Source organism: Notechis scutatus, chromosome 1 (assembly GCF_049901735.1).
Source record: "Notechis scutatus isolate UNSWTSFEM ecotype Mainland chromosome 1, rNotScu1.2, whole genome shotgun sequence".
NCBI classification, from domain to species: Eukaryota; Metazoa; Chordata; class Lepidosauria; order Squamata; family Elapidae; genus Notechis; species Notechis scutatus.
In genome coordinates, this window is record NC_142009.1 from 216855002 (window position 1) to 216882676 (window position 27675).

At 38.0% G+C, this 27675-nt stretch overlaps 1 protein-coding gene across 2 annotated transcripts in view; it reads right to left on the bottom strand.

The window, feature by feature from the left end:
* PDIA5 (protein disulfide isomerase family A member 5) overlaps window positions 1-27675 on the bottom strand; it is a 251595-nt gene that overhangs the window by 134986 nt on the left and 88934 nt on the right. For both annotated transcript variants that reach the window (XM_087950217.1, XM_087950218.1), the window contains exon 3: window positions 25237-25324. In XM_087950217.1, the coding sequence (XP_087806343.1) occupies window positions 25237-25324 (88 nt within the window). The remainder of the gene's footprint in view (window positions 1-25236; window positions 25325-27675) is intronic.

A 27675-nucleotide genomic window follows, 5' to 3' on the forward strand; every position in this document is an offset into this window, starting at 1 on the left:
AGTATCTTAGTAGTTTTTCTTTTCTTTCATACACAATAATACATGATTCTTAGCAGCAGAAATTGCACATTTACGTTTTTGAAGTGTCAATATTCAGTTTCAGTATCCTACAAAAACGGGTTCAGATGAGTATGATTAAAATAAATATTTTAAAGATAAAAGTTTTCCTTTTCTTTTACTTACTTACCAATTAATGAGTTTCTTTTACTTACCAATTAATGAGCTAACATAATGTGGAAAGTGTTAGGAATATAAGTCACCTAACAGGTATTTGGGTTCAAAATATATAAACCAGGGTAGACATTTTAATACTGTCTCTAAGAAAATGCAAAACTGTAATTAGGTGTGGTTTCTCAAACGGCCATCAGATGGAGCCAGAAACCTGGGTTGTTTTAGCCTTAGTCTCAGAAGAGTCTCAATGAAGTGAGTGAGACTCTGTTTTTCCTTGGAAAGTATTGCCGTTACTCCTAATTGACTGCTATTTCTGGATTTGATGTAAGTCTGATACTGAACTGTTTTTGACACTGGACTTTGTTATTGGATTATCCCTGGACTAAAAACTGACTGATCTTACCTGTGAATGACTTTGGACTGATTGTTTTGAACTTTGCTTAAACCTTTCTGGAAGTAAAAAACCTACATTTACTGTACAGTGTATCTGTGTGCTGTGTGTGTATTATTCAAACACTTCTCTCTCAATATGTCTCCCTGTATGCGCTCATTCTCCTAACGGGGAATTACCTCAACGGAAAGTACATGGGTTAACTTGATAAACTGTATCTAAATAATGTATCTAAATAACTGAATGTATCTAAATGTATCTAAATAACTGAAATAAGATCATTAGAATAATGGGTTTTACCAGAAAATTTTGTCTTAGGGAATGCATTTTCAAATAAACATTAAAAGCAAAAATGAAAAAAAATTGAGCTTTGGTATCACTTAGTCTAATAAGAAATATTAACAGATAAAGATATGATCCCAAATGGATGGAACACTTAATGCTAACACTTGGAGCATCATTTTAGAGTGGATGTAAATGAGATACAATTCCAGAAATTAGAACATCTATTTTAGAAGCTGAGACATGTCTTCATTGGCTTGCTGGATAAACATGATGCTTGTTGTTCCAATAAGAAAAGGCAAATATAAAAAATAGCACTACTACCAAATATAACTAAGTTCTATTTTGATGTCATTTAGTTAAGAGATGCTGTTTTTGGTTTTTACATTGAAAAACTGATCTTATGCATTCTTGTCCTATTATTTGCATTACTAATATACCTGAATTGCAACCCTTCAAAGAATCCAAAATAGATTATTAACACACTCAATAGTTGTAGTTAGAAGGAATAAAAATATGTAATGAAATATGTATTATTTTACACATAGATAAGATTAAAAATTATCCGCTTTAGACAGGTATGTTTTATGCCAGAAATGTTTATATGTGCTGAGTTTTTATAGATAAACAGTTATTTAAGGATAAATCCTGGTCACTACCAAATTCTTGTTAAGAATGGTGACCACATAAACCAGTAAGGAAAAACTGAGTTATTTCCACCAGAGACAGATATACAGGTAGTCCTCCACTTACAATCATTCATTTACTCACTTTTTGAAGTTACAACAGCACTGAAATAAGTCACTTGTAACTAGTACTGATGATGTTATCCAGTTTGGGTGATAAAACGTCTGCAAGAAAACAAGCAAGCTCAGAGAGCACCAAGGCCCCTCATTTCAACCCTGAGCTACAAATATTCTCCTTTATTGGTGACTTATGACCGTTTTTCACACTTACAACCATTGCAGCATCCCCATGGTCACATGATCAAAATTCAGGTGCTTGGCAACTGGCTCATGTTTATGATGGTTACAATGTCCCCAGGTCATGTGATCACCTTTTGGGACTTTCTGATCAGGAAAGTCAATGGGGAAGACAGACTCACTTAACAAGTACAGTGATTCCCTTAATAACTGCAGCAAGAAAAGTCATAAAATGGGGAAACCACTTAACAATTGTCGCATTCAGCAATGGAAATTTTGACTAAATTGTGGTCAAATATGGAGAAGTACATGCAACTGGACTACAATTGCCCAGACTGAAAATAATACAAGGTGGCAAGAGAAAGAGAATTAATAGCAGGATCAAGCCTATTTCAGCAACTTGTCTCCAAACATTTTTGGACAGAGTCTGGTTTCAAGAGCCCCAGGGAACATGTAACTGCCCAGCAAAAAGAATAAAAGGGGAAAAAAATATGTTGAAAGTGCTGAGCATGCATCCACACTTGAGAAATGTGAAATTGATTGGATCCCTTTAAAAAAAAAAAGCCGGGTGACTTTCCTAATCAGCTTTTGCTGCTGCTGGCATTCCTGTTAATTCTCTTGACATTTTCAAGCTGTCTCCTTGCAAATGTGAAGAATGAACAACAATAAATTAACACTACGCTACTGATAAGATAGGAGAGCTAGGGTAAGAAGAAAGCTCAGTATATACCCTACAGATGGTAGTTACTCTGATTGGGAAAAATGTAACATGCAGCAATGCATAACAATCAGCTCTCTAGCAGGCCCTTAGAATTAGAATTTTACTAAAGAGCAAAATGCTAAGACTCATTTCTTTACTTAAAGATAAATGCTTTTACCAATTAAACTTAAACTTTCCATCTTGTCAATACCTTGCCTAACAGATTGTATGGTTGTCAGAAAAGAAAGCATACACTGGGAAATCTGCCCAAAGTCTGGATTCTGCAAAGTTGCACATAACATTGTTAGTCCATATAGATTTTAAACATAAGGTCAGACTCACTTCCAAAATCATAAAGCACCATACAAAACAACCACATTGATTTCCTGGAAAGTCTTAGGAATTTTACAGAATTGCAAAACAATGGAAATCATTTATATAGACTGTGAGGTCATCGCTTGAAGAGGATCTGCAACCACTACTAATATGAGTAAGATATGGAATCTCCAGCATGCAGGGCCTACTCTCCACCTAACCACCAAGATTTGCAAGTAACGTGCCTTTCCAATTGAAAAACACACAGGTATAGTCTTTCACTTACGACTACAATTAAGTCCAAAATTTCCATTGCTAAGGCTCTCATTGCTTCTTGGAGGGCACGGGGATTAGAGAAAGCTTGTGATCAATTAAGTATAACTTAACTTGTGTAAGATGAGAACTGTATTCTGTATGTTTTTTTTTATACTTGGACTTATGAACAAAACACTTATAAACAGCCTCTTGGAACGTAACCTGTTCATAAGTAAGGGACTAACTACGGTATATGGAAACATTTCCTCCTTTGGCTACTTTTTATGAACAAAAACATCCCTATCCAAAGTTAGATTTTTGCTCTCAGGGCAGAATATAGGCCTTGTCTGTTTTCACCCAATTATGACTATTGTTTTAAAAAAACGAAAGAAAAATATATATATGTGATTGCACATACTATCTAAGTTCAAAAAAAAAATGTGTTCCCAGGTCCACTAGGATGCTATTTCATTAAAGCAAGGAGTAGAGAGTTGGAAGAGTCATTTTATCCTACATCTCAAATAAAAATATAAAGAGTCTAACAAATACTCTGAACATGCAGTGAAAAATCAAAAATTATGCAAGCTAATTGGACAAAAACCAATTTCTGTTTTAGTTATAGATAGAAATGGCAAAAGTATGTCCATTTACTGGATCAGTTCCAAAATACATCCTTTTGTGTTTTGTATTCAAAAGAATCTTTTCATGCACAGAATTATTCCTTTGGCACTTGCACAAGTATTTATAACACCCCAGTAGTTCTTGTCCTACTGTTCATGGATGCTTGGATCTTACTATTCTCAGCTGAAATCACAACCAAAGTAACTTGAGAGAATATATGGAAATTTAGGGGTCATAAAACAGATCTTTTCCTTTCAGATTCTTCATCGGCATTTCAATAAGCATGCTTAGATTTTTGGCAGATCACCAAGTAATGTATGAATGTGAGAAAGAAAGTACGTTTGCTGATTTAGCAGACATGGAATATTTTCTGCAAATATTGTCTTGAAAGTTGGTTGCCAAATGTAATAACAGCAATATATGATAGTAAAGCATGTGTGAGAATAAATGTTAGTGAATGGTTTGATGTTAAGACAGAATGTGGGATGTTTGATATATTTACAGATATAAGATATATCAATTCCTCAATTATATGCATTTGTATGATGCCATTCTAAATTACAACAGCTCTGAACAAATGACAGTCACAACCAGTCCTTGGAGTTCTGTTTATCCCAGCACATGATCACAATCTGGGCTCTTGGGACCCCATCTGCAGTTATGCCCAGTTGCAGTGCCTGGGGTCACATGATTGCCATTTACAACTTCCCTGGCAGTTTTCCAAGAAAATCAATGGAGAAGCCAGGGGAAGGGGAAGTTGTAGGTCACTGGGGGTAGTTTCTCCCACCTGTGTGCCCTCATACACCTCTGTGTACCCTCCCTGGGACTCCCCAAACCTTGAACCCATCACTCATTCACTCTCCCAGCTGGAAGCAACTACCCTAAGCCAAGCTGCACACCCATGTATACCCTTTACCTATTCAGTAGCAGCCCACTTACCTGCTTGCCAGCCTGCTTGCTCACCACCTGAGACATGCAAATTCTGGCTGGCTTTCCCACCGACTTTGGATGTGGGAAGCCAGTGGGAAATAACAAGGAAATCCTTGCCTAACTACTGTTATGATTCAATTAATTATGGCAAATGGGACAGTAGAGATTGCCATTCCTGAGCGATATGGCCAGATTTCATGACACTTTGCTTAGTTACAGAAATCCTGGTCCCAATTTCTGCCATCATAACTTGAGGACTACCTGTATGAGAAATGTTTGCGGTGATGTTAGAAGTGTTTGAGAGACATGAATGCACATGTATTTTTGTATTCAGACAGTGATGTGCTGTTGGATGAATGAACTTTGAATAGACTTTGAATGAACTGTAGCAAATGTACTGCAATGGGTACAGATTTAAAAACCAGTGTATCAAGGACTAAGAGATCTGTATTTGATAGAGGGAAAAGAAGAAGCTATACACTATGGCATTTATCATCTAATTTTTACAAATGTTGTGTCCCCAAATCCACTGGGGGACTATTTTAGCCGGACAAAGAAGTGAGGCTGAAATGAAAGAGGAGAAAGAAATATAAATAACTATAATTCTTTTGGTATTCTTTTGTTATTTTTACTACAATGCTAGAAAAAGAAGCCAAACTTCATCATACCAAACTTCCAGGGAATATTTGGTGAATGCCCCCTTTTATTTTGAATCATGATGAAATACAAGCCGACATTTTGTTTTCTGCTCTGAGAAGGTTTTTGGATTTCAGCCAACTTTAGCCTCCCAAGAAGCTCCTCTCTCTCGTAAGATGGAGAGGATGAGGAAGACTATGAAAGCTCTTTGGCTATCTGAGAATATCCATGCAGGAGAGAGGAGGTAGCCCTTGACAGACTCTGTAAAAACTCTTTCCTTTCAAATAACACTTTTCTGCTTAGTTGCACTGGAAAAATGCAGGTAGCTTTTAGAAAGGGTTAACAAAGACATCAAAGCAGTACAGGTCTGAAAATGAGGTCAAGTAACTGACTGAAATGATGTGGGTTCCACTTCTTTCTTCCTTCCTTCCTCAGGTAGACTTCAGCGTGTACAGAGAAAACTGGGAGGTAATCTCCGTTCATTCTTAGGGCTATAAATAGTTTTAGAAGAGTAAGACATGGTAAATGAAAGCACAGACACATACATTTGATGCCTGTCAGATTCTATGTCCTTTTTAAGAAAAAATATTATTTAACTTAAAAATAGCAGCTGACATGCTTTAAAAGCAAATCACCAGACTCAACTTCATCTTTATTTATACCAATGTCTTGGGATTCACGTATCTCTTACAGGGGTTCTTCAAAAATAGCAATAGGGAGTGAATGAAATCCTCATGGGGTTTCTGGTCCCAAGAATTCAGTATAAGGAAGAAAAATTATACAAGTGCTCCAGCTAGATAAACCAAAAAGGTTCCATTGGTGTTCTTAATGCCACATCAGTTAAGTGGGAAAGGTTCTCAGAGCCTCCCCATCACTAATATAACAAAAAATACAAGATTTTTTTTTAAAACAACAACACATTTTTCAAGCCAAGGCCAGAGATGAAAAGAAAAGACTAAAGAGGCTTGATGTGAGAGAGTGCAGGAGACTGGAAAAATAATGGAAGGGAGAGGAGGCATAATCACACAGTGATTTTTTTTCTCAGCTTTTTTTTTTCTTGCAGACATTTCATTACCCAACTAGGTAATATCATCAAAAGCAGACTCTATTGCAGCTCATCTTATAAAAGGCAACTCAGCCCAGTGAAATGGAAGGAAACCCAAGAAGAATCATTCAGAGAACCTTACTACAAATGAATGGGAGTGGACGTCAGTACTTCAAATCTAGGCAGTAAGTCCCTTTTTTTTAGTGTTGGTCACTAAGTGATCAGTTACAAGTCGAGGACTACTTGTATGTACATTAAAGTCATTAAACATACTTTACTGAAGTTAGTGCAGCTCTTGTTTCCTTGGTCATGCCCAACTGAGTGGGGCCTGATACTCTCACTCTGTACTCTTGAGGCCATAACTATGATGTGATGTACATTATCTGACAAGGCCTTTCCTTACCACTTGAAGCCATGAAGCAGCTACATAAAGATTCAACATACTATAGCTATTCTGAGGACTTCTCAAGCTCTTCACATATCTGGAAGTGCTTTGCCTCTTATCCTGGAAGAAGAAACTTCTGAGCATGCCCAGAAAGCCTTAGGAAGTCCTTGAAGCAGCACCACACCAAGCCTTTGTTGTAGTTGTTTTCCAGCTGAGGAGGAGGAGGAGGAGGAGGAGGAGGAGGAGGAGGAGGAGGAGGAGGAGGAGGAGGAGATCAACAGCAGTTAACTCAACATTCATTATTCCACTATCCAGTAACTGGCAATTTCACTGGGAATTTAAGTAGCAGTTTTTGTTGATTAAACCCATTTATTTGGCTCTGCAAAAGAGAATACAAAGCACACCATACAGCTCATTCAAGTACAACCCTTTACTGCAGTTCAATACCTGTTTAATAAGCTAGCAGAGGCTGGTTCTGCGATGCTTGGAAGCACATTTAGAGACTACTGCCTTAAATAAGAGACCATTGTAAAATTTTCTCTTAATCTTAAAATAATCTGTCCGAACAAGTTCTTTGGAAAGACTGACATTATCATCTTCTACATTCTTACAACCCCTCTAGTTGGAGGACATGTATTAAACAGAAGCTACAGAATTGTGCTAGCAACATTAAAAATATATCAGTTCCTGCTCTAGCTGCAGAGACGACTTTGGTGTGCTTATGATTGCTTCCTCATTGTACAATGGCAGCTGCCACTAATGGAAGTAGTAATAAATCATATTTATATGGAGCCTTATAGGCAAATTATTTCAGGACGGTTGCAATCCCTTGAGACAACGTTAATTTAAAAGGAGGAGGGGTGAGAGAGGGAATGACACTCAGGAACTGCCAGGACAGCTTGCAAGGCTTTTCGTCGCCAAAGAGCAATGAGCGTCCTCAATATAATAATGGTCTCTTGCTTCCATGTTGTTAGACTTCAAAAAGCTTGGCAATAAAGTATTCAGAAACTCAAATTCACATTCAGAAGCAGCAGTAACCATACAGCTCAATACTGCTAGGTCGGCTGCTTTACTGCAGACAAAAAAATAAGTCACACACACACACACACACACACACACACACACACACACACACGACCTGTCTTCTGTAAAACACAGAAATATATACACACACATACACATTCTCTCTCTCTCTCTCTCTCTCTCTCTCTCTCTCTCTCTCTCTCTCTCTCTGTATATGTCTGTGTCTGTGTCTGCATGCATGTGTGTAAGAAAGAAAACCCCAGTGTTTAGACCTTTTCCTCCCACTCTTTTGAGTCAATGGACCTCTCACTGTTCTTCTCTCAGCTTTGAAAGCTGGAGACATTGACCTGAAAATTGTGGATTCACATCTCACCAGCTTCTGCTTTTAACACATATTGATAAAATCTAGACCTGCTTCTTAACCCAAGACCCAACCCGTAAATAAAAAGACTCTATGAGGAATAGGAAGAAAAAGCGGTCTGAAATCCATGAGTCATCTCCATGCTGCCAAGCTTTGGATCTCAATGTGGTGACACATGTAAAAATGATTTGAAGGAGAAATGTTGATAGACAAAAGATTATACAGGTGAGGGGACAAGAAAAATTATGGAGATGTGACCTTTTCTTTCTTTGCTTAATCTATAGTAAAGTCTAAATACACAAAAAAGAAATAACTACATTTTGTTTTGCAACATTTCTTATTTTTCCCAGTTTTGTATATTTATGAAATTCTATTATCTTGCATTCCTGTATTTCAGAAATAGGAACAAGAGAAGAGAAGATGTGGTGAAATTTCTCACTGAAATCAAGTCACTGTTTGGTCTAGCAGCTAAGGCACCTGGCTTGAAACCAGGAGTCTGAGCTTTAGTTCTTCCTTAGACACAAACACCATCTGGGTAAACTTGGATAGTCACTATCTCTCAGCCACCTCACAGGGTTGTTGTTGTTGTGGAGGATATTGGAGGAGGAGGAGGAAGGAGTACCAGATATGTTCACCATCTTGAGTTATTTACAAAAATAATAAAGGCGGAATAAAAAACCCTTAATGTATACATCACTATATTAAACTCTACCTATTTTAATAAGAGATATTTGTATTTTATTTTAAGACAAATGAATGGAGGCAGGGTAAGAACAAACAATTGGAATACTTTTTTTTAAAGTAAAATTAAACTCAAGCAGGCCCCTCAGATAAATCAGCTTCACTTATGAAAATAATATTAAACCCCTTCTCTGAAAAACTTTATGCTCTTACCATTAAAGTGACACATCTTTCAGGGTAAACTACTGAATTAGTATTTTTTTTAAAAAAAATAATCCTGCTTTTCTCATTTATAAATTCAGCATTAAAACTATCATTTATGAACCCTCGTAAATTCCAACACTGAACTCTGGCTTAACTAAAATGGCAGTAAATTATGAACTGACATGCCAAACAAGTGTACTTCAGTGAGCATAGTAAGCAAGTGAGAGTACATTGCAGAAACGCAAAAGGCCATGCCTGGCAATTAAAGAATGTTTATTGTACTCCAGGACTGAAACCATTTCAAATAGTCAGTTCTTTTTTTGAGAGTTAAGGTTCCTCAACTTTCAAGGCTGAAAAAAAAGAACAGGAAGCTACAATGGAAGAGTAGACAGGTAATCCATGATTACAGAGCTAGTGTCAGGAAAACAAAAGGTCAGAATGAACCAAGGTTAATGAGGGATGCTATTAACAGGGCCTTACTGTCTGAACCCTTATACTTTTGACAGACCTTGAAGACATGAAATACCACATGACTGAAAAACAGAAAAAGAGAAACAAAAGTCTCATTAAACAATAGACCTTTTAATCTGACAGTAATACTTTGGAATTTTCTAGAGCAGATGATAAAGATCATTCTCTAAGCATCTTGGGGGGAAAATGAGGTAATTACTAAATATCAGAATGAATTTGTCAAGAGCAAACCTTACCAGACTAATTATATCTCACTTTTTAATAGATTGTGAAATTCAATAGCCATGCTCTAACTTGATTTCAGTGAAGTCTTTGCACCTCATCACACACTGCTTAACAACCTAGCTAACTGTGGGCTGAACAGCATGATAATTAGATCCATAAGTAACTGGAAAACTATTCTTAAAGTGCTCATCAATGGCTCCCCAACAAATTGGACAAAGGTGTCAAATGGGTATAGTATCAGCCTTGGGATTTCTACTGTAATATTTTCATTGATGGTTTGAATGAAGAGGTGGTGGGATGATTATCAAATTTGAGGATGACATAAAATTAGGTAAGATTGGCTAATACCCTACAAGAAATAAAATTCAAAATGATTTTGACAGTTCCAAAAGAAGATAATATGTAACTAAGGATTTAACTATGGAGTTCTTGGTGTTCTCCGAGCTTGGCTGTTTGCTTGCAGATATTTCATTATCCAACTAGGTAACAACATTATTAGTGTGAGTGACTGTAAGATTTGCTGCCTATTTATATGCAGTAGATTTCCCCACCAGTTTTGGTGGGGTGATCTTGATAAATTAAGTAGACTGAAAGTCATAAAGTAGAATTTAACAGAGACAGGTATAAAATCCTTCAGTAAGAAAACAACAACAAAAATGAAAAGTATAAAATGGATGATATCTGACTAGATACTAGTATTAGCTGGTAATCATACTGGTGAAAAAGATCTTGGAATAATATTGATTATGAATTGAATATAAGTCTACAGGAATATTCAACTTAAAAATATAATAGGGCATGCCCAGAATACAGAATACAAAATTGGAAGGGACGTTGTACGTCTTTTAATCTAACCCATCTGACTTATGTGTCCTTTCATTGTTAAAACACTCTTTTAATTATGTATTATGACTGTAAATTCTGATGAACGTAAAGCAGGACACCCACACAACTGATCTGATTTTATGAACTTTTTTGTGATGGATCAAATTAGTCATTAAACAAACCCATTTTTGCTGCGGGCTGGTTTTACTAAAAACTGGAAGTAAAAGCTGTAGAATGCTATCACATGACCACAGGATGCTACAAATAGCCATTAATGTGGGCCAATTGCCAAGCACCCAAAAGGTGTTCAATTGGGGCATAATTGTCAGAACTGGGGTGTAAGTACCCTTGGGAAGTCTATCGTAAGTTCAAACAGTTGTTAAGTGACCAATCATAAGTCAAGGACTATCTGTAAAGTGTAAAATGGCTGCAAAACGGCAAATTTAATTTTAGATTGCATGAATAAAAAATACAATATCTAACCCATGGGAAGTCATTGTTCGCACCTTGAGCACTGTGGCCAGTTCTGGCTACAATATTTTTAAGAATGATTCAGGCAGGGTGGGATGCTACCGGTTCGGCCCAGTTCTATAGAACCGGTAGCTCTGAAGAACAGGACATCGAACCGGTTCAGTGTCTGCTGCTCTGTTTGGCCCAGCCTCCCGCCCGGGCTCTTGGCTGTCCTTTATTTCCTGCATTTTCAACCTCAGCTGCTTTGCGCAGCACAGCTGAGGTTGAAAAAGCAGGAAAGAAGAGGATTTTCTTTTTTCTTTTTATAATATTTTTTTTAATTTCATTCTATACATACACATCAATACATTAATTGTGTGGCATCAATATATCATACATTTTAATATAGGCAAGCCTAATAATACCAATCATATCTCTTATTACCCATGTTCACATTAAATCAAAACCCTTCTTTGCTTATTTTTAACATTTCAATACTCTCTTAACAGCTTAACAGATAATCAGAGTTGGAAGGGACCTTGTAGGTCATCTAGTCCAACCCCCCCAGGCGGGAGACCCTACACCATTTCTGACAAATGGCAGTCCAATCTCTTCTTGAAAGTCTCAAGTGATGGCGCTCCCACAACTTCTGAGGGCAAGCTGTTCCATTGGTTGATTGTTCTCACTGTCAGAAAGTTTCTCCTTATTTCCAGGTTAAATCTCTCCTTGTTCAGTTTCCATCCATTCTTCCTAGTCTGGCCTACAGGTGCTTTAGAAAATAGCTTGACCCCTTTCCTCCCTGTGGCAGCCCCTCAAATATTGGAAGACCTCTATCATGTCTCCCCTGGTCCTTCTCTTTACTAGACTAGCCAAGCCCAGTTACTCCAACCATTCATTGTATGTTTTAGCCTCCAGTCCCCTAATCATCTCGGTTGCTCTTCTCTGTACTTTTTCTAGAGTCTCAACATCTTTTTTATAATGTGGTGAGCAAAACTGGATGCAGTACTCTAGGTGTGGTCTTACTAAGGATTTATAGAGTGGTATTAGTACTTCCCTTGATCTTGATTGTATCCCTCTGTTAATACAGGGGTCCCCAACCGCCGGTCCGCGGACCAGTACCGGGCCGCGGAACAAGCCTTACCGGGCCGCTGGTTGCTGGCGCCGCCATCTTTTTGGTAAAAAAGCAATTTTTAAATCAAAAAGATGGCGGCGCCAGCGCTCGTGAGCTTTTCCGGGTAGAAAGCCATTTCTACCCGAAAAAGCTCTCGAGCGCTGGCGCCGCCATTTTTGACAAAAAATCACTTCCGGTGGCGTCACCGAAGTGATTTTTCGTCAAAAAAATGGCGGCGCCCAGCTGACGCCGGAACCGGGCCGCGGCGCCCAGCTGACGCGCGGAACCGGGCAGCGGCGTCGAAAAGGTTGGGGATCCCTGTGTTAATACATCTCTCCTAATGCCAACCACCATATCAGTTAAACATACCTAATTTAATTATTCAATTTCCTTCTCAATTTTTTTTAAATAAAAAATTCTCAATTGGCAAGCAGTATGGTTCCAGGTTTCACATCTATACAAACATGACCATATTTACCTATTCATTTTGTTTACTCAATTTCATATCACATTAACCTTATTAGTATTAAATATTATACTTATCCAATTCCAATTCATATTATAACTTATTTCATTTTCCTTAGAATATTCTCATATCTTATTTTACAATGTTATTTAAAATTCTCATCTCATTTCTATGTTCATTTCCCATATTACCTTTTTCTGTCATATTTGCAATTTTATCAATCCTTAGCTTATTAATTCAAAATTGTCCCCTCTGATTATTGATTCGAGCCAGCCACCTTCAATCTACCTTAATACCATCTCCCTATTTACTATAACACACACACACACACACACACACACACACACACACACACACACACACAGATAGGTAGGTAGGTAGGTAAATATTTATCAGATTCCTCATTACATTTTCTCAACCACCTTATAAATCATCTAGACATTACAAACATATTAGTCTAATCAATTAAGTATAGCAACTGATATTAATCCTTCCATAATAGTTCTCATTTCATCATCTTTCCCCCTTTTCTTAAAAATCATTAGTCATCAATTACTATATATTTTTATTATACATTCCCAATTCCATATTTATTCCATTAAATTCCATGTCTAGTATAGCAATAATTCTTTAATAACAGGAAAGAGAGAGAAAAAGAAACTAAAAAAAATCCCATCAGTTACATACTTATCTATTTTCAATATTAATTCATATATATCACAACTATACAAATATGAATATCCTCCTTCCTATCCTCTTTTTTTTCACCCATTGTCTCTCGCTCTTTTAACAATATAGTTTCTTTTCATCTTCGTTTGCTTCCTGTTTTTCTTTATTTTCTGGTCCTCTCTTTTAATTCTCTTTTTCCCCATTCTTATTCCTCTCCATTTCTCATTCCAATTATTAACTTTTTCTCCCTCCCTCCTTCAGTTTTTCTTTTGAACTTCCCTTTTCAGCTTTTTCCCCTCTCTTTTTTTTTCATTTTCCGAACCATTTTCCCTTTTATTATCACTACAGACCACACATTTTTAATTTTAATTCCTTTCCCCCCTGTTTAAATAATTGTTGGTCCCTTTGTTCTTCAAAGCTGGCTTCTTCTTTGTTAATCTCCTCCCCCTCTGGTTTACTTTGTTCTTCTACAAACTGGGTCACCATTTCTAGTTTCTGTAATAAATAATTACACATTTCAAGTCTAATTTTCATCATTTCCCTTATATCTTGCAAATCCGATCACATTTCAACAAATGATTCCTCCATTGTATCTTCTCCTTTTTTCTTTCCTCTTCTGTAATTGGTGTATTCAATCCCAAAGTCCAATATATTATTTCAGTCAGTGTCTTTTAAGTTTATTTTCAGCAATCAGTGTCCTTGAATCTTTGTTTCATTCAAGTGGGCCCTTTTCCAACTGTTTCCCACAATCACCGGTGGTTCTATGTCAATATTTTCAAGTATCTTCCCCTTTGAAGTATTCTGATGTCACTTTCCAGGGTTTTTTATTTTTTATAATGGATTTTCTTTTACTTTCTTTTAAGTTGCAAAGTCCAATTTCTTAGAAAGACCAAGCACTTTTTTAAAAAAAGATCACTGAAGTTTTTCCTGTACCATCAGGGTGTTGATCTTGAGCCTTTTCCACAGTCCACTCCTTCCTTAACTTTAACTTTCTTTGTTAAATATAGTACTTTTATTTAATTCGCTAATTTCAATCATTAACTATTATTTCATTTCATTTCATTTCATTTCAACACACTCAATTTCAGCATTTAATTATGCCCTTTAAGTGCCCATAATCCAATAGTTATTCAGTTTAATTTCTAAACCTTTGTTGTGTTCAAATATTTTCCTTTAAATTTTCTCCTCCAAATTAATCCAATACAATGATTCAAGCCAATTTTATAAAATCCAATTTCCTTCTCACTTTCTTTGGACACCTCTTCCACACACTTTCCTCCTTTATTTTTAATACCAGGGTACCTCAAAAATGATGTCTTTTGCCTGGTTGCTTGCTGCTTCTTCTCCCCAGCACAGTCTTAGTTTCCCAGAGTGTTCTTCGTCTTCGTGGTGGTCATTTTAAGACCACTGCTGCAGCTTGCCTTTGGGAGAGGTTTTCCTGTCAGGAGGGGGGTTGCAACTCCTCTCAACCTTCCAGGCAATTCCTCCCTTCTTCACCACCCCTCCAGGGTGGCTCTGGTCTCGATCGGGACCCTCCAGCAAGTGAGCTCGGGCAAAACCGTGCATGATCGCGGATTCCGCTCTGACGACAAACAAACCGGAAGTCCGAAACAAGAGGATTTTCAAATGCTGCTCAGCGCTTGTCAGCTGCCCAGGCAGCACAGCTAAGGTTTTTAGTAAATGGTCTACATGCGCGTAAAACACACTCTCACCAGGGGTGGGATTCTACCTGCCGGAGAACCGGCAAATCGCACCACTGGCTGGCCCTGCCTCACCCACTCACTCCTTACCTGGCATGTGCACCATCAAACTTGCCCGCTAAGTTGCTATTTTTCCTCCCCCCCCCGACCATCAGCTGTTCTGCTGTGCTGGGAGATTTAGATTAGCTAGAAAGCAGGAAATCGCTGGATTTCTTGCTTTCTAGCTAATCTAAAAGCAGAGCTGAGGCTGAAGCTTCTATTATTCAGTGCAGACTCAGGTAGCAGATGGCAGAAACACAGATCTCTAAGTGAATCTGTGATTCTGTGAGCAACTCAATCTGCCTGCTTGCTTTGCCTGATTTTGGGTAAAAGTTGCTCTTTTTTATAAAAAATTCAATATTTACATAAATATGTATAATATATACATACAAGCCATGCCCAGCCAGACACATGACCACCAAGCCATGCCCAGTCAGTAAGTCACGCCCAGACAATCACATGACCAAGTCACACCCACAAATTAGGCCACACCCACAGAACCGGTTGTTAAGAAATTTGAATCCCACCCCTGGATTCAAGGAATTGGAAAAGAGGCACAAGGCTCACTACATTGCACAATCCCCTGCAGCATCTCAGAACCCTATAAAAATTCATCCATTCCTAAACCAAGGGGTCAGCCACCCCAGAAACATGCTATTGTCAACAAAGTTTCTGGAATCCAAATAAAACTTCTTTCTTTGTAGCCAGTCAGCCTCCATTTTATTTCCAGCGCCTTTCTCTTGGCTTGGAACCAGACCAGATTTTTCTTCCAACACTAGAAACTAGGTCTTCATAATCTCTCTGAAGAGATTCAATGAGCTAGATATATTTAACTTTGAAAAACACAAGCAGAATGGGAGATATGGTAGCACCCTTCAAATGCCTAAAAGACCTCCCTTCTCATGTTTCTCTCTCGTTCAAGAGTGCAGGACATGGAACATTGGATTTTAAACTGAGGAAACCCAATTCTGACTGTAAATTTAAGTCAATTTAATCTGAATATTTAATATTTTATCTTTTTACATAGAATTATCCTAGCATGTCATTTTTAAGTGCATATTTGAATCAACTTCAGTCTTGTCCAGCAAAACTTGTTTCTCTTCCATAGCATCACTTAGTCTATCAATTATAGCAGGGATCTTTACAACTAGCCTCTAAGTCCACTGTTCACAAATATCTCTTAATGCATCCGTTGTTAAAATATTTTGCTCCATTCTACTATGTTTCTCCAAAAATAAGACCCTGTCTGATTTTTTTTGGCCACCAAAAAAAGCACCAGTTTTATTCTCAGGGGATGTCATCCATTGACTAACCTCACTTGCACGTGTCACCCCTGCCCTCCTTTTCACTGTCAGAGGCCTTCAGGAACTACTACTATGGCTGGCAAGGCTTTCCTGAAGGCCTCTGCAGCCTATAACAGAGCTCCGGATCAATCCAGAGCTTTGTTATCAGCTACAGAGGCCTTCAGGAAAGCCTTGCCAGCCTTGCCGGCTGCAGAAAAAATGGGCCAGCAAGGCAGGTGTTGAGGTGTGTGGGACCTAGCTACAACTGTCCAAAGATAAACAGTAGGGCAGCTCTAACCCCCCCATCCCCACCCTAGCTTAATTTTTACCTGTGCACTCTGGAGTGGCTAGGATCTTAATTAGGGCTTATTTTTTGAGGGGGGGTAGGACTTATATTGGGCTCACATGTAAAAATCAAGCTAGGACTTACTTTCAGGGTAGGTCATATTTTCAGGGAAACGGTATATTATCAGATTGAGTTTAAGTATTCTTCCTCAATGAATTATCTTTTTTTGACATTACTAAGGGAACATTTCCTTAATTAAGCAATTTGGGAAGAATTTTTTTCTGCAAACAGAACCTTAATTTTTTAAAAAATCTCTGATTTCTTCATTGGTCCTAAACCATGTCTTCCACGGTTTCAAATAAGTAGTACAAAGAGGAGCAAATACTTTTTCACTTTTTAAAATCAGTCCTATCCATAACCAGCACAAGTTACAACTTACCAGTTCAATTTTGTATGAATCTGAAAGTGGTTAATTATAATTCACAGGCAGCAGCATCTGGCTGAAATTTTTAGGGCTTTGAAGCTCAGAATGGCTGGGCCTCATTAGTATTTATATGTAAGATATGCAGGAAACCCAAGGGCGGAGTTAGACTGCCATAAAATAAAAAAATGGTGGTATCATCATAGGGCCTTCTCTGTCACTAGGTTAAATGCTTTACCATCTCTGCCTGGTTGGGGAAATCAAATCAGTTACATGTTATTGTGCTGTGTGTTTTACCTGGTTTGGGTAAGTGATTTAATAATGTTTTTTGCTATCTAACTGTGCTGATGAAGTTAAAAAGAATGTACTATTTCTGTCAGCAAACTTGTCCCTAGAAACTTCTTGAAGGACAGATAAATGTTCTGTATAAAATGCAAAGAAAAACAGACTTCAGAAGCCAGATCTGTTAGCAGTGTCCCGCAATTATGTCATTTCAATTTTTGATGGGTTTTTTTTTTTTGCTGTTTTTGGCATTTACTTCTGGTTTCCAGTCATTGGTGAAAATAGGTTCATTTAAAGATCATGGTGTTCATTTAACGTTCACTGCAAAAATGATAACATTGGGTGTGGTCATGTGGTGACCTGTTTAATGGCTGCCATGACTTGCAACAGAACTCCAGGCTCAATTATGGTTTTCACTCGAGGACTACTTGTACAATGAACAAACAAGTTTCAGAGTAATCAGAAAAAAAAAAAGTTTCATTCAGATAAAACGGCCTTTACCATCTTCAATGGCTGGGAAGCAAAACATGCATTGTAACAGCATGATTTAGAAACCTTTCAGCTGTTTGTAGAATATCTTTTGTATACAACCTTTATAATGGAGGTCTCACTAAAACAAGTTTCCCAAAACAAAAGCATTACAATAATGCCAAAACATAAGAAATAAAACAAAAACTTTCCATAAATTGGAAAGAAGTCCAAATGAAGATAGGAACAGATTGATTTGAATAGATTTAACAGGTTTTCTTGCTTGGTTTTATGGATTTTTGCTAACTGGGATCATATAGAAGGAAAGCTTTCAATAATTACGACACAACATCTGGGTCATTTTGGTCCTTTATTACCTACATATACGTACTGAGCATAAAGTGCATAAAAATTTATGGAACTGCAATCATTACAGTAATTATATTGCCAGCCCTAATATTTAGCCTTTGGCTCATAATATTAATTTGATGCATTAAGATCTTGTCAATTTCAAGCAAAATATACCCATCTTTCCCAAAATTGAAAGACTACAAACAGTAGATATCTTGAATCTCACCAGAAGTTATTAAAATGCCAACATCTGTTCTGCTAATCATTCTACATCAGATCCCTGGACAAGCGTTCTCTAATTAAAATATGAGGAAACTGCAATAAAATGAAAGCATATCTGGCACATCAGTTGTGGGTCTTTCTTTTTTAAATGGAACCTATTTTGTCTTAATTATGCAAAATTCTCCCTCTGGCATTGTGGAGAAGGGAAAGGAGGAAACCGGCCACTTTTAAACATGCGTTCCTTTGACATTCCTCGGGGGGGGGGGGGCAGATAATTTTACCTCAAATGAACTTAATAATGCCATGCTATTTTAGTATTACCAAATTGGGGAAGGGATGAAAAGTCAGATCACCATCCAGTAACACTGGCTACACTTTATGAGGCTTCTATTTTATTGCTTTTTCTAGAAGTGCTGACAGCCGCTTGCTGTGAAAAAAAACAGAACCAGAAAGAGAGAGATCAAGTTCATTATCGAGCCTGCTTGAAATCAAAAAGATGGCAAAACATAGAGGAAGCAACAGCCCCTTCCTAATCTCTCCCTAGTGGAAGGAAGGAAGGAAGGGCAACACTGTTGAAAGAAGCCCCACTTCACTGCACTGCCATGGACTTCACTTTTACGCATGAGAGCATATTGCTCAACCAATGCTAAGTGCCCTTGGGCACTTGACATTAAAAGTCTTGCACGCAGGAGGGTTTTGTAATCTGGATGATCTGCCATCCTAACATTCAAAACATTTCTCTAGGCTGTACAAACAAGGTCATGAATGGTTAGTTTGGATGTTTTTTATTTTTATTTATTTATTTATTGTAAATGTCTTCACTTTCCTTAGGGATAGAAAGATAGCTTCCCAAATAGGCCATAACTTTAGCCCAAGGATCTCCAAACTTGGCAAGAAGCGGAACATACAAAGTATTGACACCATTGAAATTTGGAATTCTTGGTGCTCTCTAAACTTCTTGTTTTCTTGTAGACATTTCATTACCCAAACTAGATAACATCATTAGTGGTAGCCTAACACTGATGAAGTTACCTAGTTTGGGAAATGAAAACAACCAACCTCAGAGAGCACCAAGGACCCTTCATTTCAACCTTGAGCTACAAATATTCTTCTTTATTGGTACACTTGAAGTTTGTGGAGAAAATGAGGGGTTCTGTTGAAACCAAACCACGGTCAAGTAGACCAACTAAAATTTCAGCCTCAACTGCCAGGAAAATTGTTCGGGATGCAAAGAAAAACCCACAAATAACTTCAGGTGAAATACAGGACTCTCTGAAAATAAGTGGTGTGGCTGTTTCAAGATGCAAATAAGGAGGCACTGGAAGAAAGATGGGCTGCATGGTCGAGTCGCCAGAACAAAGCCATTACTACGCAAATGCCACAAAGTATCCCACTTACAATACGCCAAACAGCACAGAGACAAGCCTCAAAACTTCTGGCACAAAGTCATTTGGAGTGATGAGACCAAAATGAGCTTTTTGGCTGCAACTATAAACGCTACATTTGGAGAGGCCTATGATGAAAAGTACACCATTTCTACTGTGAAACACGGAGGTGAATCGCTGATGTTTTGGGGATGTGTGAGCTACAAAGGCACAGGAAATTTGGTCAGAATTGATGGCAAAATGAATGCAGTATGTTATCAAAAGATACTGGAGGAAAATTTGCATTCATCAATCCGGAAGCTGGGCATGGGACAAACTTGGACATTCCAACATGACAATGATCCTAAACACAAGGCCAAGTCGACTTGTCATTGGCTACAGCAGAATAAAATGAAGGTTCTGGAGTGGCCTCAATATCATTGAGCCACTCTGGGGAGATCTCAAATGTGCAGTTCATGCAAAAAACAAAAAAAAGACCAATAATTTACAGGTACTGGAGGCTTTTTGTCAGGAAGAATGGGCAGCTTTACCATCTGAGAAGATAAAGAGCCTCATCCACACATACCACAAAAGACTTCAAGCTGTCACTGATGTTAAAGGGGGCAATGCACCGTATTAAGAACTGGGGTATGTAAACTTTTAATCAGGGTCATTTGGGTAAGTTTCTATTGTCATTGTGATTTAAAAAGAGTAAACACAGTTGATTGATAATAAATGGCTTAAACCAACCACTAACCATGAGTGAAAGAAAAGGTTCTGTATTATCATTCATATTCTCTGAAAAATGGCCAAAAATCATAAATTCTGCCAGAGTATGTAAACTTACGAGCACAACTGTACAACAGTTGTTTAGTGAATAAAATTATGTCACTGAAAAAAGTGACTTACAACCATTTTTCACATTTATGACTGTTGCAGCATCCCCATAGTCACGTGACCAAGATTTGGATACTTGACAACTGGTTCATATTTATGATGGATGCAGTGTCCCAGGGCCATGAGATCCATTTTTGCGATCATCTGACGAGCAAAGTCAATGGGAAACCAGATTCACTTAACAACCATGTTATTAATTTAGTAACTGCAGTGATTCACTAAACAAATTGGAAAGAAAGGTCGTAAAACGGGACAAAACTCACTTAACAAATTTCTCACTTAACAACATAAGTTTTGGACTAAATTGTGGTTGTAGGTTGAGGACTACCTATACACAAATTAAATGCTATTGGTAAGCTTGATGTCATGTGATTGCCATTTGTGACCTCCTGCTAGCTTCCCCACTAACTTTGCTCATTGGAGTCACAATGTGAAGGTCCCAAATGGCGATCACATGACCATGGGATGTTGCAACATCGTCACTGTGGGACAGTTGCCTGGATTATCATGTGACTGTGAGGTTTTCTGCAATCATCGTAAGTATAAGGCCCAGTTATAAATACCATTCAAGTGCCATTATAACTTTGAAGAATGGTCATTAAGTGAGGACCATTTGAACTGTTTTTACAAATAGATCCATTCCCTACTCCAGAAAAAATGGTATCTTTTTCAGAGTTATCCTATGACGTCCTAGATGCAAAAAATAAATAAATGAAATTAGCCACAGTCTCAGTTTATCTCCCAAATCTAGATCTGGGCAAATCTATTCACTCAAAGTCAAGCAAAAGACTTTTCAGAAAGCACTTATCATGTAATTTCCAAGAGGAGATAACCTCATTCTCTTTGTGACAGAAGACATTGATTATTGGTTCATCAATCACGTTTACAGTGTTTTCTCACTGCCTGTGCTCCAAGTCAAGCATAACATGTCAAGACTTTTATTTTCCAACTGTTTATTTAGGAGAAATAAACAGAAATAACGTACATTTGCCATAAAACATTTTTTTGCTGAAAATCAAAAGGACAAACATCTGCTTGTAATGATTGCTTCTATTACTTCTTGAACAGCAAATATACAATTGGAGAAAAGATAAAGGTAAAGGTGTCCCCTTTCCAGTCATGTCCGACTGTAACAGGGGGCTGTATCCATCTCCATTTCTTAGCTGAGACAGCTAACATTATCCAAAGACATTTCTGTGGTCATGTGGCCAGCCAGCATGGCTATGCGCTGAGGTTTCCTTCCCACCAAAGAGGCATACTGTATAACTGGAGTGCAGTTTATCAAAGCTTTTTGTCCCAGTTCTTATGTTGCTAGAACTGAAAACATTCTGAAGGAAACAATGAAGGAAAAGTGGCCAAGAGTGGATAGCAATAGCAATAGTACTTAGACCTATATACTGCTTCACAGTGCTTTACAGCCCTCTCTAACCGGTTTACAGAATCAGCATATTGCCCCCCAAAATCTGGGTCCTCATTTTACCTATCTTGGAAGGATGGAAGGCTGAAGCAACCTTGACGCAGGTCAGGAACAAACTCCAGGAGTGAGCAGTGAGTTAACCTGCTATACTGCATTCTAACCTCTGTGCACCACGGCTCTTGCATGGATAAAATTTGTGGATAAAATTCAAATAGTTGGTCATGAATTAAAGAGTCTGCAGAACTGAAGTAGGTTCCTAGTCACTTCAAGGCCACCCTACTGTAAGCTTTTGGAAATATTGAAAAGGTTTATCACCGGCATCATTTGAGATTTTCTTTTTAACTTCCCAATAGAGCTTATAACCGGCTTTCTTACTTTTCTCCCGGCCAGGCCTAACTTCACTTTTTTTTTTTTTTAAGATTAGTCAGTTCGTTAAGTGTTGCCACCTAGTTGAGCAGCCCTGCACTGATCATGCTTAAATAATTTAAGAAAGGAACGGCAGAGAAATTCTACTTTGGGAAAGGGCAGAAAGAGAAATTTGTAGAAACAAAACCCGAAAAACACACCATGTAAGCAAAATTAATGACTGCTTTCTGTTGTTTAGTAACAATAACTAAGCGGTAGGAATGTAACAATAGATTATTGAAGAATGCTAGGATCAACAGTGAAGAAACGGAATAATGAAATCTGATAAGTAGCAGGCCCAATATTGCCTTCCTCTCAAGACAGAATATTAACTGTAAGAAACAAAATATGGCCAATTCCTTAAAAGGCAAAGCTGTTATCGCTGCAGGAAGAGCAGAAAGCAGAAGCCCCAGCACAGCACGCCTGACAGCCGTGCCAACACCCACATCCAGAAGAGGCTTTTTCTTTCTTTCAGAAATCTTGTTCAATACCATAATATGAAAAGACCAAAAAAATAAAAATAAAATTATGAGCTGCAGAGAACACAGCTGCCAAACAAACTGCTTCTTGTCAATATTTGTCAAACAAGTCAAGCTTTCACAAAAATACCCTTTCTCCCAAACTTCTGTGTAATCTACCGTGGAGTTACAGGGTGCACTTACAATGGAAGAAATCTCTCTGAAGCAATTGTGTGTGTGTGTGTGTGTGTGTGTGTGTGTGTGTGTGTGTGTGTGTGTGTGTGTGTGTGTGTGGGGCGGGGAGCCAATCCAGAAGTTTCTATAGTCTGCAACAGGCTTGATAAACTTGGACAGAATGAAGAAGTCCAACTTGTGGGAAATTATGCACACACGGACACAATGAACAAATCTGAGCACAGAGCTTTCCATCTAACAGCATTCTGGGAATAGGAATATTCCAATAGGAAATCACCAGTTCTAGCTCAAATTTCTCTATATTTTATACACACAGAGGGAGAGAGTATATTTTATACTCTCTCTGAGAGAGAGAGAGAGAGAGAGAGAGAGAGAGAGAGAGATGTTTTTATTTACTAGGACACGTCCTGCAAAGCAGCAATAGCAGAAACAAACTCAATCCATTTAATATTTTTTTTTTGAAGAATAGTAGTAGTTCTGAGATCCAGCTACATCTCCTCTGAAGATTCTCAAGTTACAAGTAGAAATATAAGACAGTGATTTTGCTGAAGGGCATGCAATGACATTTGATTAGCGGCATAAACCATCAAATGCTGCAATGAGCACGGATCACAGAGTACCTGCCAAATACTTCCCATTTAATGTCATTTGGACAAAGGTTAATTTTTATTTAATTTATTTAATGTCTCTTAAAATAAATTATTTTCTATTATGCATAGCATAAATTTAACTAATAAAACATTTTTAAAAACCTAACATATCAACTCAAAAGAATGCAAATAGCAAGATTAAAAGCACCATCAGGCATAAAAGTTAAAAGGCTTAGAAGAACTAAAACAACTATTAAATTAAATAAGTATTTAAAGTATTTAAAATGCAACATTGTCTGTGAGACCAGAATAGTTATTAGGTGGCACTGAACATGGGAGAATATTCCAGGAACAAAGAGCTTTTCAGAGATTCGAAACTCACTCACTCACTCCCAACAAATCTTGATTGCTACACTACTAGATTCAGACATTAGGGAAACAATTGATTCATGAAGAGTTTCCAAGGATGAATTTAAGGGTTTGAAAGACATACAGACAGACATAATCTTAATCCTCAGGTTTAAAAAGGAGGAGTCCCTGAGGATATTTTTCTGCTAGTGTTTGCCAACTATAGGGGGCAGTGCTCATCTCTGTTTCAAAGCCATTGAGCCAGTGCTATCCAAAGACATTTCCACAGTCATCTGCCCTGCATGATGTCACAGAGTGCTGTTACCTTCCCACCAAAGTGGTACCTATTTATCTACTTGCATTTGCCTGGTTTTGAACTACTAGGGTGGCAGGAACTAGGCTCATCTTTAATCTCCTGAATCCTCTTATGATTTGCATGCAACCAACAGTCACTCCCAAGTTACAATGAGTGACAAAGGATTGTAAATTAAATCAAATTGAATTTGAATGAAAATTACATTTTCACCGTAACCCCCAGCACACCATTCTAAATGTGAGCTGTTACCTCCCAAAATTGTACTCCTGCTTTAAGAACATCCAAGCTATATACCTGGCTCTTCAGGGAAAGTTCAACTCTCCCTGGACCGATTCAGTCTTGTCATATGATATAAAGTACTGAGCTCTCCTTTAACTGGATTGAGCTTTAATTGAGCTGATCTAAGCACTCCACTGGAGCACTGATCTTCCATCACCAGAGTCTTACAAGATTTTAAGTCGAAGTAGAAATATGATATCACCTATTGATGATGGCCGAACTCCAAAATCTCTAAACTTCCCAGTCAGCACTTACATGTAGGTATTTAATAACAAAAAGTAGTGAAGTTCCCCAGAGAAGCATTTAGCAGTAAATCCCAATCCCACACCTTCATGTTCAGACTAGTTAAAGTGTCTCAGGCTTAGAACATGGATGATAATAATCTTTATAGCAACTTGAAGCTACACTGAATTTCTTCTCATAGATATCTGATTAGCCACTTGCTCTGATCCAAAGTGGCTCTTAAAGTTCTCCCAAGCTAACAATCCACATGTAAATGTAACCTGTGGCATGGGAGTGGGGGAGGGTGAGAGATTATAATGGCAAGATGGTAGATATGGCATTCTAATACAAGACTTTTTTGTACTGTGATGTCACCTTCATTGTTTTTGGCAACCACAATACAGATTTTTTGACATCCCTGAAGATGATGCTGAATACAATTGTCAAAGATTAGGGGGCAAGTCTGGGGAATTCACATAACAATATCAAAACTTTAGTTTTAGATAAAACTGTTTTCAGTAGATGGCAAAATGAAAGGTATTATATTACGTACCCGCAATCTATCCATGTTATAGTACCACGGCCTTTCACAGCTTGGGCTACATCAGATAATAACCTGAGCGAACTGTCGGCAGCTACCGCTGGGAGAAAGAAAGGAATATACTTACTTTAAAAATCATAAGCATCTAGACACAATGTGGCAGAATTCTTCCATAAAACATTTTCTCTTTTAACTGAAATTTTTAGAGAGCACTAGAAACTAATAAATATTTCGAAATATAGTATGAACTTCACTCATAACCTTTTGCTGCAGCTGGGATCTGAAACAGCATTTGAACATGCTCAGCAAGACTTTTTTTCCCTGCCTTTTGGAATAGAAGACTGTTTCATTTCACAAATTATTCTTGAAGTCATCTCAAAAGTACCTTGCCACTTGACAGAAAGTTTCTGTGGATAAACTACAAACCCCAAGCATCTTTTAGTGCACAGAATTAATTGCATGGTTCTTCCTATCTTTCCTGCATATTTTGACATATCCAAGTTGAATATATCGTTTTTACACTGAAGAACCATAAAGGTTTATTTATTGTCCATACTTTTTCTCAGTATCTATTCATTTTGTTGCTTTGTCTGTAAAGATGTAAAAAATAGCTGCACTTTATCATACCAAAAGGTCCCTGCCACCAGGCACTCTGTCCTACAATAGCTCAATGTGATATTTATGAGAGCATCACCAGTTAGATATGCTCCATCGGAACTAGTACTGAAACTTATTGTCTCTGATACTAGTGACAATATCCATAGCAATTGTTAATCAATGATAGCTTTACTCTCCCGGATAAGAAGACTTCCCCTCTCAGAAATATGCCCTCCTGGTTTCAGGTTTTACGTCAGCTGATACCTTGGGGGAAAGATAGCTATTGTCACCCATGAGTTGTTGAGGTCCTGCTCCAGATAAGCAGAAGCGAGACCTCTTGCTGAATGAAGTTGGGCCTTTAGGAATACTTCCAATTGCTTCTGGTGTACTGCCCTCCTTGCTGTGTAGCATCTACTTGAACTGTTGCTGGGTTGATGGTGGCATTGTGGCATCGCATCTGGGATGTCTCAAAAATTCATTGCCTCCATGGCAATATAGACTTGTCTCAAATAATTGAGAGCCAACACATGCTGGAGATTGCATATTAGTTCTATTTTTTGTCTCAGGGCAGTTGGAGTATGATTTGGTATTGGAGGACATAAACATCCTTCTGTTGCCATGGACAGATCACTCTTTGGCTGCCTTCCAGCTCACTCATGGTACCTGTCCTGACAAGGTGACAGGGTTACCCATTCCGGGTGACTGAAGGATCTTGCTGAGTTTCAGAAGAAGCTTTCATGTCTATTTGGGATGGGGTTGAACTTCCCTATTCATAACTGGTATATAACTTGGGGGTCCTCCTGAATTCACAGCTATTGCTCAAAAAGTGGGTGTGAATTGTGGCTATTGGGGTTTTGCACAGGTCCATGTTGTACTGCAGTTGCACCCCTTTCTCAATTAGGAAGCTCTTCAGACAGACACTCATGTCCTGGTCACCTCATGACAGAACTATTGCAATGGACTATACATTAAGTTGCCCTGAAGACCATCTGGAACCTAAAATTGGTTCAAAATGCAGCAGTGTGGCCAGTAACAAGCCTTTCTCGTTATGTCCATGTATAGCTGCTGCTATGTAAGCTGCAATGGTTTGCTTCTGAGTACAATTCAAGGTGATGGCCATTATGTTTAAGCCCTTCAGAGCACAGAACCTGGTTATCTGAAGGACTGCCTAACTCCAATTGTTTCTGCTACCTAGTACATTCAGGCCAAATTGGTGTGCTCCAGGTCTTCTCAATTAAACACTGTCAACATTCCCTTTCCTGGGGTTCCAGAAAACCCTCACGATCTAGCTCTTTTCCTAGACCTGGGGTTAATGAGTTTGTGGGGCTTCATGTTGTTTTTATTGCTATGGCTGCTTTTAGTCTGGGCTGTCTATTTTACTTTATCTCTTTAACTGTTTTAATTATGTATTTGAAATTTGTAAGCCATCCAGAGGCTAGGGGAATGGGCAACCGTAACAAATCATCATCATCATCATCATCATCATCATCATCATCATCATCATCATCATCCATTCATTCATTTCTATAATCCTTTTTACAGTAATCCAGTTATGACTACAAACTGTGGAAATACTTAAAATATGTGCTTTTTCACATATTTGTGAATACGCAAACATAACTCTGGGCTCATTGATTTCTTCTTTCATTTATTTGGTTACATACAGGTTTCAGCCTTGACAAGTGATCTTTGGAAAGAGTAAATTGAACTAAAGCTAAGATTAGAAATCTCCATAATTTTGGGAGCAAGACAGAGTTTCTCTCCCCTAAACTGTCCTCATGAAAAAAATGTGTCAACCAATACCTATTGTGGATGAGGGACCTGTATAAGAGAAAGCAGAATTGTAACAGCACT